At 43.0% G+C, this 12737-nt stretch overlaps 1 protein-coding gene across 1 annotated transcript in view; it reads left to right on the forward strand.

Annotated features, from left to right (window-relative positions):
- Positions 1-6: 6 nt before the first annotated feature.
- Positions 7-12737, forward strand: part of LGI2 (leucine-rich repeat LGI family, member 2) — a 25752-nt gene continuing 13021 nt past the window's right edge. The window contains exons 1-6 of the mRNA XM_014548905.1: positions 7-121; positions 1994-2065; positions 4209-4280; positions 6338-6409; positions 11225-11296; positions 11947-12116. Of these exons, the coding sequence (XP_014404391.1) occupies positions 2034-2065; positions 4209-4280; positions 6338-6409; positions 11225-11296; positions 11947-12116 (418 nt within the window). The 5' untranslated portion in view covers positions 7-121; positions 1994-2033. The remainder of the gene's footprint in view (positions 122-1993; positions 2066-4208; positions 4281-6337; positions 6410-11224; positions 11297-11946; positions 12117-12737) is intronic.

Raw genomic sequence — 12737 nt, forward strand, 5'->3', positions numbered from 1 at the left:
CCGCCGAGCGGGTGAGGCGGCTGGCGCGCTGCCCCACCACTTGCAGCTGCACCAAGGAGTCCATCATCTGCGTGGGCTCTTCCTGGGTGCCCAGGGTCGTGCCGGGCGACATCAGCTCCCTGTGAGTCAGTGGGACCCCTCTAGCCCAGGGAGTCGGGACGGCGCGCCCTGACCCCACTCCTTAGCGGGCTTCTCGGTGTTTGGGTGGGGGCGCGCTGTGGGTGGAGTCTCGGGCCCTGGGGAGGACGGAGGGGACGGAGACGCAGAGTCTGGGAACCCGGACAAGTCCCTGTAGAAGTGCTTCTCCGAGTGTGGCCCGCGGGCCCCCTGCATGGGACCCCCCCCCCCCGGGGGGGGCTTGTGCCAGTGCAGATTCTGGGCCCCGCGTGGATTGCAGCAGGGGCTCTGGAGTGGGGCCTGGGGGTCTGCATGTGGCGTCTCCAGGGGATTCAGAGATGCACTAAAGTTTGAGAGGATGTGTGCGTTGGGGGGCGGGGGCAGTGTTGTGTGTGGGCATGCATATGCAGTGAGCGTGACTGGAGTGAGTGTACCCAGGAAGGGTGAGGCCTCACTGTCCCACCTCAAGTCTGGGCTGCGGTTTACACCACGGCCTCATCCCGACACCTCTGCACAGCTCAGGATGGGAAGAACTGAGTCAAGTCATACAGCCTCTGGAAGGGGGAGGGGGGGCGCCCCATGGGGCCTGGAAGAGGGGACACTGAGCTGGGAGAGCCTTGGGGCAGGTGGGGCACCCAGCCTCGTGGTCAGGTGCTGGAAGTCAGCTTGACTTCCTGCTCGGAGTCCACACCGGCTTCTCGCCCCCTCTCTGCACCACATATTACATTGCTTTTTCAATGATGGAGGAGCTGATGGGAAAAGGCTCCACCTCATTTACCCACCTCCTAAGAGATGCTTTCAACCTGCCGGCACATGGCCTCTCCAGCCGCACACCCAGCTCTCCTAATGGCTGTGAAGGGGCTCGGGCTCTATCTTTCCTGCTGGGAAATGTTTCCTGCTGACATGACTCCCTGCTCAGGCCAAGGTGCTGGGGATGCCTACTCCGAGCAGAGGCAGGGAATTCCAGGTGGAGCTGCTATGTTCAGGGCACTTCCTCCTGCACTACACTGCCCTGGGTAAGGCACAGAGGCCTGGACCCGGGAGTGAAGGGCTTCCTGTTTGCATTTCTAGAAAGTTAGGAGCCTGGCTGGCAGGCAAAGAGGGCCTTTTTTGGTTCCTCATCTTGCTAAATTGGGTGACATGGAGGATCCCAGAAATTAGAATTCCCCTTGTTAAATCCTTTACACCAGCAGCTGCTTACTCTCTCTGCATGCCAACTGAAGTCATTCTGAAATCATGTGTTGAGGTCCTGCTGTGGCCAGAAAGGATGGGGTAGGGGGTGGGGGTGCTGGTGGCAATAATAGAGCCAAGCCTCTTGTCCCCTCATAGACCGTTAAACCTGGCAGATGGCATTGCCTCCCACTGCATATCCAAGTTCAGGTGTCTCAGAGTTTCCCCCCAAGGCTTTCACGGTGCATTTAATCAGAAGTGCTCCGAGTGTCTTTCAGAGCTGGGCTCCCAAGGGGAATGCTTAATGCTACTCTGGAGTTTCGTGGGCCAACATTAACGCTGTGTCTACACAAACAGAATCATGGGCAGAGGTGAAGTAATTATCCATTTGCAGCCAGGGCCTCCTGTAGTAGAGGAAAAGGAAGCAGGGGGATTGATTTACACTGGCTGAGATAACGTCTGTGGAAGGAGCTAGCCTGATGGTAAAGGTTTCTGTTGTTCAGACTGGTTTTCATATTGATCCAGTTCCTTGGGACATGAACTTGACTGCCTTGTTCCTACCCCGAGAAGCCCCAGGCCAGCTGTTTTAAGACTCATTCCTGAGCGGAGGCGTTCACAGTACAGGTGGAGGGTAAGGCTGACTGCCCATCCTGCCCAGAACTTCTCAAACCACCCAGGCCTTGTTTTGTTCCTCGCTTGCCTGCAGGAGCCTGGTAAATGGGACGTTCTCCGAGATCAAGGACCGAATGTTTTCCCACCTACCTTCCTTGCAGCTGCTGTGAGTATGGCAAGTTCTCCCTGAAAATGGGGGTCCCCTGAGGTGTGGTCCTGGGAGGAGCGATCTCTGCGTCTTTGATATCAGTTCTTCCTAAGATGCTCAAGCTCATGAGTAGATCACGGCTGGTTCTTAGTGGTAACATGGGCTGTGGTGTTCCCACCAAGCTGGGGCTGAAGGCTCTTAGCTCGTGTCCTTTCCTTCTTCTGGCACAAGGATTTGATTGTAGATCCCAGCCCCCACATCTGGCAACTAGGAATGTGAGTCCATGGAATTTTGACTAGAGCTTCACCTAAATGAACTGTTTCTCTCACTTTAAGAGAAAACCTACAGTTTAAACTCTCAATGTTACTCTGGAAATAGCAATGTTTCTAGTTGACTGAGTACATAAACTGTTGGGAAGCATACTATGCATTTATATGCAAAATTTTATGTAATCATCCTGTTATCCTGACAAGAAGGGAATCTTTATTTCCCCATTTGACAGATGAGAAAATTGAGGCCCAGAGAAGTTAAGTAACTTGCTCAAAATCACAGTCAGGATTCTAACCCACACTCATAACTGTTCTACATCCCAGTCCCTCTTGGCAAGTGCCAATGTCCTGCCCTGTTGCCCAGGTCAGTTCATGTTTGCTAATGAAAAGAAATGTCCAGAAAGCAACTTTCAAAAGCAAATCATTGACAGGCAAAGTCATGAGTACATAGCACACTTTCTGTGTATGTATTGGGTTCATAAATTTGAGGTGAATCAAAAGCAATATACTACAGAAAAACATAAAGAAATGGAATATGGATCACTACTCATCCTAAGTAGACTGATTGTTGATCTTTTTGTTCTTGAAATGTTATGTACCTACTTATAACATTAAATTCTGAAATGTCTTAATAACTCTAGTTCTATTAAAATATACTTTCCATAAATAAAAAACAGTTTTAGGTACTTTACCCAATAGACTTAAGTGGTAACTATCTATTCCATATAAACTTTTACCAAGGAGACTTAGGTGTGACTCATAAAAAAACTATTGGTGCTAAAGAGTATTCTGAAGATTTCCTAAACTTTATTTATTTATTTATTTATTTATTTATTTGAGACTTAATTGAGTTCTTTATTCTGAAAATGGTAAAGTGTACATGTGATCAAATACTATAGCAACAATAAGTACATTCAATATAAATGTTCCTGTGCACATCTGTCCCAAAGACTGACTGCAGGCATATTTTAAGGGTTCAAAAGAGTATTCTGAAGATTTCCTAAACTTTATTTATTTATTTATTTATTTATTTATTTGAGACTTAATTGAGTTCTTTATTCTGAAAATGGTAAAGTGTACATGTGATCAAATACTATAGCAACAATAAGTACATTCAATATAAATGTTCCTGTGCACATCTGTCCCAAAGACTGACTGCAGGCATATTTTAAGGGTTCACAGTCATGCTTATTTTTATTTTTATTTTTATTTTTTATTGCTAAAAGTATTACAAAGGGAAGGACTTGTATGCATGCATATAAGCATAACCAATGGACATAAGACACTGGGGGGTAGGGGAGGCCAGGGGATTGTCAAGGGCAGGGGAAAAAAAAAAAGGACACATATACACATACACATAAACTTTTTTTTTATTTCTCATGGGAATGTATAATATAGTAGAAAGGTTTCTATTTATGTATTTATTTATTTATTACCTATTTATTTATTTATTTTTATTTATTTAGGTCTCAGCTGTGTTATGTTGGTGAAATCTCTTAACTTCTCTGGGCTCAGATTTCTCTAAAAATGGAGTTGGATTAGCTCCTTTTAGATCTCTACTTCCATGATTGCTAGTGTATAATTGAGCATTCATTGGCTATTTAGTTGTGCTGACTTTAGAATGCTTTGAAATAACAGCTCTCAGAGTCTCCCCTGAGACTCACAGGGGAGAAAGGGTAGAGTAATGGGGGTGACTAGAAAATCTGGCCAAAGAGAATCCACTTGCTGTTTTCTATCAGCATCTGCGAGTTGGGTTGTGCATCTAATGGGCCAGTCTTAGGTTGAGAAGAACCCATATTTGCTCATGGGTCAGGACATAGGAAAGAAACAAATGCTTCACTATGGGACTCCGGGTTTACATCTCTGCATTGAAACCTGTCCTTTCTTTTCAGATTGCTGAATTCTAACTCATTTACTGTCATCCGCGATGATGCTTTTGCTGGACTCTTTCATCTCGAATACCTGTAAGTGCTGTGCTTTGTCTGTTTGCTGAGCATTTGGTCCATCAGTACAATTGCTGTATTGCTTTCCAAGCCGAACAGCATCTCTTACAGAACTTGGGGGTGGAGAAAACGGAGAAAACCCCACTCCCTTTCCAGCGCTGACCTTTTACAGTTCACTTGTGTATAAACATGCCGGGATAGGAGGAGGCTGGGGGCAAAGAGGGGTAAAGGAAACAAAGAAGGAAAGACATCCATTCATTCTCTGCTGACATTTAATTTGCCACGTAGCAAGCACAATTGGAAATTGCGTTGGATATTTTTACCTCTCATAACGAGGCATGGATTTGCTGATCAGCCAGAAAGGATTCTGAGGGTTACTTAGTTTTAAATAAAGTCTCCCTATATGGGAATACAATGTCATGTCTTTAATTCAGCTGGCCTATGTCCTGTTTGCAGTATCCCCTGGGAGCTGCTGACAAGGGTCTAATTTTCTTTTTTCTGCTTTCAAGAACGATTATTTTTCCCTTTTCAGAGGTGCAGGTTCCCCCCCAGCAATGAGCTTTGCCCTCTCTCTGATTTCTGCCTTTCCCCCACTCTGCTGTCTTTTTTTCCACTTCAATTCTTTCATCCTTGTCTTGTGTAACTTTGTAATAACATTAATCCCGTTATCAGATGGGATTTCCTTACTTGGCATTCAGAGGGGTTTTTAAAGACTTGTCTCTGCTTTCTTATCTGAGGTGAGCAGGTAGATGTTTGAATTCCGAACACATCCTTGGTCCAAGGAAGCTCTCTGCTGATGGTATGGCCTCAGGAAGGATGTTTCTGGAGTTGTTTCTCCAGATGCACATACTATGTGTGCTCTCAGGGCATTGTACTAGCATGCTTAACATGGCAAGACAGGTAAGACTGCAGCGCTGAGGCCAGCTGGGTTCTCTCAGACAGAGCATGTGAACAGGCCATGCAGGGAGTGAATGTGAAGCTACCAGTTTTCTCTTATGAGCAGTTCATCTTAGTGTCAAGGTGATTGAAGAGGAGGTAGCTTAGTTTATACTGAAGTCTGTCATGGAATAGACCCCCGATCTTTAAAAAGGAGGCATGGGGAAGTTCTCAGTGCAAGAACTATTTCATTAACTACTGGCTTCGTGGACAAAGCCTCTCCCTTGGACCATCTCATCAAAGACCCTCTTCCATTTGATGAAATGTGATGCCTTAAACCAGGGGTGGGGAACCTTTTTTTTTTCTGCCAAGGGACATTTGGAACTTAATAACATTATTCAAGGTTCTCACACAATTATCAACTTAAAAATTAGCCTGTTATATTTGGTCAAACATTGAATTAACTCACCCCTAATGCCTTGGCAGGACCAGACCACATAAATTCGAGGGCCTTATATGACGCTCCCCACCCCTGCTTTAAACTAAGCTGTAGGTCTCTATGGCCCCAGGGCATACTTGTAGTGCATATATTTCTCACCAAGACTTCACAGCATGGCCAGAGTTATTATTAATGCAGGATTTTAGCTCAAGCCCTGGGACATTTCAGTGCAGAGAAAGAAGTTTGGCCTATATTCAATGTCATTATACTTCCCACTTCCCTGTGCCTTCGAGATCTTGAGAGGACCCTGCCTCGTCACCTATTTGTTCTGAGATTAGACCGTGTAGGACACGATGATCTCAAGAGTTTGCCAGAAGCCAAGTTTAATGGAACTCTCCCTCAGCAAGAACTTTAATAAGGAGATGTGAAACAACGAGCTTCCCTCAAGGGACAAAGATGTTAACAAACGTATGAGTAGCCAGGCCGTGAAATGTAAGAAAGGTTGATGTCTGGGAACATTCCAGGCCTGCAGAGATTTGAACATTCTTGCCTTGGTCGAGTGCTTTCTTCTTTCCCCCCCCAAACATGTTTCTATGCATGTTGCCAACTCTGAATTTGAAGACGTTCGTGCTGTTTCTGGAGAGAGTGCAGAGTAAACACTTGTGTCCATGTTTTAGATTTTATTTCAAACGCATGCCAATATCATTTCCTAGAGCTGTTAAGCTGGGAAAGTTCCGTTTGCTTATACTGCTGTTCTCCTTAGGTTCATCGAAGGGAACAAAATAGAAACGATTTCAAGAAATGCCTTCCGTGGCCTCCGTGACCTGACTCACCTGTAAGTCCTGTGAAAAGTGTTGTCAATCTTTTAAGGTGCAAAGTAAGATTCACTTCCTGGTGCCTCTCTTTTTCTTGACTGTTTTGTCCATATTGTAACATCATCTGAATGAAACTAATTTCCAGGTTGCCCTAGAGGTTTCTATATTATGGACCGATCATCAGCCCACGATAATAAAGACACACTTGTCTTGATTATCTTTTCCATCATTCTGGATTATCATCATGGACCACATGACTGCATGTCAAGTAGGGAGCACTCTGCTTCCAGGGGCCTACATATGTGAGTGACGGAGGAGATGGGGAGGAAACTGACGTGTATTGTGCATCTACTCTGTGCCAGGCACAGGGCTGGGTGCTTAGTGAGCCTTCTTCTCTTTATTTTTCAAGATAATCTGTGAGTCCCCATTTTACAGATTTAGGAACTGACACTTATAGACTCATAGAAGAAGGTTGAATGCAGGGTCAGAATTAGGACAAAGTGGAATAGAGACATTTTTTGCGGTTCCTCAAATTTGAATGCAAATAGCTTTTTCTTTTATGTTGGATTAATCGGCAGCTTAAGCTAAGCTCTCTGGGATTTTTAATAGCTTTCTGGAGGAAAAAAATTAAACAAATTGATTTGAATTGACATATCAGAATGAAGCAAGTGCACACACTTAACAAATGTAGAAAAGTGGAAAAAATAGGGACTGCGTTTATGAAAATGTAAAGATAGCCATTGTCTTGGTAGGAGCCATTTATGAGCCCGGAACCGGGCCCCATTTGTGTGATGGATATTTTGTGTTTGAGTAAGATACCATGTCTCGTCTCCAAAGTTCCCTTCCTCCAATCGTTAAGAAGTCTCAGTTTTCTCCCTGGAATGCTGAGCAGCCTTGGCAGTTTGGGTGGCCAGACAGAGTCTGCTAAGTGGACAGCTGTGGGCATCTGGAGAGAAACAGCTGTGGCCAGATAAACCAGTTCCCAGAAGTCAGGAATGAGGAGCTGTTTTGAGCAAAGACTCTGGGCAGATTGTGAACCTAAAGCAAAGCCCATGAGACTGAGATAGCCCCGATGTCAACTTTCATTTGACCTGTTGTCTATGGTTCTTGGTCTGGAAACAGGTGAGAATGTGCAGGTACTGTACATGTATATTTGCATAGCTTTTACACGTGTGCCCATGGGTGTATGGACTTCTCTACATGTGTCTGCATAACTGCGTTTGTGTGTGCATGCTTGTGCATCTGCACACCCGACCATATGTGTATATCAGATGTACATATGTGTACGAGGCACCTCCTTCTCTGTGTGAAATGCAGAGAGAACAAAGGATTCCCCTGCTTGGGTCCAGAGTGCATCGGATGCACTAATACACCCATTCTGGCATGTATTGCCACCCGACAGTCAAGCCAACCAGGCCCCCTCTATCCCCAGCTCTTCAACCTCATTTCCCTAAATGTCCTCAGAACACTGGGCTCTCAGGGGGCTCCCATGCATACCCAACTCATCCCATTCCTGGGCTTTCCTTCACATCCTTTCTCTGGCCCTGGGTGCTCTTTCTTCTGCCCACGATCTCCTGGGATCTGCTTGTTCTTCAAAGTCTAGATTAAGTTCTATCTCCCACGTGGAGCCATGTGGGTCTCCCCTTCACTCCTCCTGTAGCCTCCCTATTGGCTCCACACACCCAGCAGCTTACCATAGACTCGGGCCACACTGGTTGGTGCAATTTCATGGTGTTAGTTTTATCTCCCCAGCAGCAGTGAGAGCTCCTTGAGGGGAGGGCCCGTGAAGATCTTGCATTAGCTGTGTTCTTCGTCCAGCATCTAGCACAGGGCTAAGCCAGCAGGACATCCTTTCAGATTCACTGGTTGACCTGTGTGTTCCTTACTGAGCTGGATTTTCCTTGAGTACTCTACTCCTGGGCAAGTCAGGTGGACTCCTCTGGGCTGGAGATGCATGTAGTCATTAAAGCATTTAGTACAGTGATGGCGAACCTATGACACGCGTGTCAGAGGTGACACGTGAACTCATTTTTTTGGTTGATTTTTCTTTGTTAAATGGCATTTAAATATATAAAATAAATATCAAAAATATAAGTCTTTGTTTTACTATGGTTGCAAATATCAAAAAATTTCTATATGTGACACGGCACCAGAGTTAAGTTAGGGTTTTTCAAAGTGCTGACATGCAGAGCTCAAAAGGTTTGCCATCACTGATTTAGTACATTGTTTAAGAATGAACTGGTCCTTCCATTTCCCCACTTTTTTTTTTTAAACTCTGAGCCAAGATCACATGTCAGCTCTCTAAAGTTCACTCCCATGATGAAGGAAATCACTGCCTGGAATTTGCTTGTTTAAGTGTCTGATTTTTATCCTTTATGAACTTTTCCAACACCTGCAGGGTCACATTTTCATGTAAAGAAACACGGGTCAGGTTTCAGGGCCCTGACGGAGCGGTGCCAATCTGTAAGTAAAATCTAGGACAGTTGTTTCCAGCAGTCCGTAAAGCCCAAGGGACAGGTTGCTGTTAAGTAGTTTTAGAAATGAAGTAAGTGCCATGAATTTGTAGATAAAATGAAGTGGAAAGTGAGATGTTATGCACTGAGTGTGAGTGGGGTGGATGGTCCATCTAAATAATTCAGCTTCTGAAATCCAAATTGAACGCTTGGAACGGTTGCTGAACAGTCTGCTTTTTTGGCCTTGAATATCCCATATATTCTTATCACTTTAATACGGTACAGTTCAAGTAGCAAAAAAGAAATTTAGCTGAAAAATTCCCCTTTAATTAGCTAAAAAAGTTTTTACTTTACTTTTCAGGTAAAGTGACCATCAACCAGAAAAAAATCAAAATAAACATGTTCTTTTCTAATGTCAGAAAGCTGTTCTGTCTGATTACATATTCAGTCTACTTTCCAACATCTTTAAAAATGTACAGATAAATCATTTAGAAAATAAAGGTTAAACAAATACAAGAAATAGTATTTTAATTCATTTGTGGTTACCTAGATGGAAAGGGGTCTCCCCATATTCTGTTAGTATCTTGAAGCTGGAATGGTTGGTTAAAAATGGGCTCAAAGGCACTAGCCAGTTTGGCTCAGTGGATAGAGTGACAGCCTGCAGACTGAAGGGTCCTGGGTTCGATTCCAGTCAAGGGCATATGCCCGGGTTGCGGGCTCAATCCCCAGTAGGGGGCATGCAGGAGGCAGCCGATCAATGATTCTTTCTCATCATTGATGTTTCTATCTCTCTCTCCCTCTCCCTTCCTCTCTGAAATAAATAAAAATATATTTTAAAAAAAAGAAAAAGAAAATGTGGAACATTTTAAAAAATGGACTCAAAACTTTCAATTACAGTTGAGTCTAAGGAGGAACACTCATTTCTTTAATTCCTTTTTCTGGGATGGGTCATTATGATGCTACAGAAGACTAATTTCATCTATGTTTCATATACATATTTCATATATAAACATATACACATATATATTTGGTGATGAATTGCCTACATGATTCTCATTTATAGTTTTGCTATTTGTACTCATGTAAAGAAAAAAATGTAGCCATCAGTTTCTTGGCTGAGTCATATTAGAGCACAATGCCTGAGGGAAACCACAGACTCAATGTACATCGTTTCAACACCCAGCATCTTTCAATGTCAGCAGCCCAGCCCCATGACATTCATCTTTAGCAGGATGGTGACAGGGCACTGCAGAATCCTGAATCATCCGAGAAAGAGTTGATGGTGCTCATTCAGAGTCTTTTTTTTGGAAGAGGGGAGGGGGGCGCTAAGATGTTTTAGAAAGTTCTTAAAAACTAACAGCAAAAATGCAGAATGGTTTCTGGTCAACCTTTGTTAATGAGAAAACAACATCGATCACCATCATTCATTCCCTAAATGGGGTTCGTAGAGATTTAATATTATTGTCAGGGTTAGAGCTGAGGGTCTTTAGGTAAAAAGCATATTTACTGAGTCCTTTCTTAGAGTGACAAGTGATAGAATTCACTTAAATGGACCCTAGGGAATTTCTTGGTACATGAATGTACATCCTTTTTAAAAAAAATCATTGTCATTTTAGTGCATAATTCATTCAACAAAGTTTTACTGGTACCTACTATATGCCAGGCAATGTTCTATGAGCTGAGGATACAGATGTGGACAGACAAATCTTTCCTCATGTTGCTTACGTCTAGGATGAATACACGGTCAATAAACAAGTAGATAAATAAAATGTATAGTATGTCAAGTAACAGTCGTGCAATGAGGAACATAGCAGGGGAGGGAGATGTGTAGAGGTCAGGGAAGGTGGTGATAGCTGCGGACAGATGTAAGAAGGTGATGGAGTGAGCTGTGGGGTATCTGGGGAAAGAGCATTCTAGGCAGATGGACAGCAAGTTCAGGCCTTGAGCTGGGACTGTGTTTCTCCTGTTTGAAAAATAACAAAGAGCCCAGTGCAGCTGGATCTTGGTGGTTAAGATGTCCCATCGGTAGGTGGGAATGGAGGTAAACTAGACAATGGAGGGTCTTGCATGACATCAAAGGGACTGTGGCTTTTATTCTGAAAACATGAGTGCTACCTGAGGTCTAACCAATGTATATCAAGAGCTTAATAAATGCTGGTTTTAAAAACAAAAGACTTATATTGTACCCCAGCATTTATATTATTTTTGTGTAACTAAACTCAGTTCTTTATCTCAGTATTGATGACCAAAGCCAGAAATTGGAACCATGTTGTGCTGAAGAGGATTAGAGCTCTGTTTGAAATCATGACTTTATTTAAGGAACTTCAGAGTAACAGGGCATGAAGATAATAATCACATTAAAATGTTACTTTCTGGTTCTAGCTCTTTGGCCAATAACCACATAAAAGCACTCCCAAGAGATGTCTTCAGTGATTTAGACTCTCTGATTGAACTGTAAGTAATGAAAATCAAGTTTGTGTCCACTTGTGCTTGTGCCCCAGTAAATCATGCCATTAAGTTCTCTCACCCCTTTGCTGCATTTCTCTTACGTTGTAGCTCAAAAACCTGTGACAGCCGTGCCCACTGGGAAACAGCATGGAGTCTGTATGGGGTTGGATTGTGCCATTTTAGACTATCCTTAGTAGCATTAGGCTCCTTCCCTGAGATAGCGTATCCATCCGATTTACCTTCTAGTGTTTGTCACTTTTCACTGGGCATAGTTTAACAAGATCTTAGTGTTTCAATTGTGTTTGTGAAAACTGGTTTCCTGGAATGTCCTGTTTGTGTTGGTGTGAACCTGTGTCATCGCTCCCGTGTCCAGCATGGCATGGCGACAGTTTCAAGAGAGTCTGGAGAAATGGTGGTATGTTAGCTCTGAAAGCTCTCTGTAGGCCGTCCAGTTAAAACCATAGGCACTGAAGACTATAAAATAAAGTCAGTGATAAGAACAAGAAATAGGATGTATTAAATATAAGAAAAATTTTAAATTGCATTTTTGGGGTATTAAATATATCAAGATATTAATAATTCTGGAGTCTCATATCAGTGCCCCAACATTTGAGGCTTGTCTGTTTCTCTGTGCCTGTGCTTTGTTTTTTTTTTAGAGATTTAAGGGGCAATAAATTTGAATGCGACTGCAAAGCCAAGTGGCTGTATCTGTGGTTGAAGATGACAAACTCCACCGTTTCGGACGTGCTGTGTATCGGTCCCCCGGAATATCAGGAGAAGAAGCTAAATGATGTGACCAGCTTTGACTACGAATGCACAACTACAGGTATGCAGAACCCCTGTCACCAAGGCGGGTAATTAGAACAATCCCTGTGTTTTCCCTTTAGCTTGTCATCAGGGACTGGAGAAAAGTGGGTGCAAAAACTTTCTAAGTTATTTTAGGCGAAATTTAAGGTCCAAAAGGTATGCTTTGATGTGGTAAGGAAAATATCTCAACAGTTTAGATTTTTGTTAACTGCACTGGCTTTAATTTTGATTCTTAGGTGCAAAAACTTTCTGTCTAAGTTATTTTAGGCGAAATTTAAGCTCCAAAAGGTATGCATTGATGTGGTAAGGAAAATATCTCAATAGTTTGGATTTTTGTTAACTGCACTGGCTTTAATTTTGATTCTTTACAAAATTTAAATTTCTCTAAAGATTTTTTTTTAAAGTCAAATATAAACTGGTGAGTTTGGCATAAAAACATTTTCAGGTCAGTTTGGGTGTCCTTAGAGAGCCAGTGGAGAGAGGCCTAAATGTCTGTTCTCTTGGTTGAATTACATGAATTTTATTGAAAATGTAAGTAGTAAATACGAGACTTTAAAATCTATAAATTGCATTCGTAGTCCCATTAAAAAGAGATAAATAGGTAAATTATAACCAATGGCAAAGTAGAAATATAAGTTAA

The sequence above is a fragment of the Myotis brandtii genome, unplaced genomic scaffold (genome assembly GCF_000412655.1).
Source record: "Myotis brandtii unplaced genomic scaffold, ASM41265v1 scaffold525, whole genome shotgun sequence".
Taxonomy (NCBI): Eukaryota; Metazoa; Chordata; class Mammalia; order Chiroptera; family Vespertilionidae; genus Myotis; species Myotis brandtii.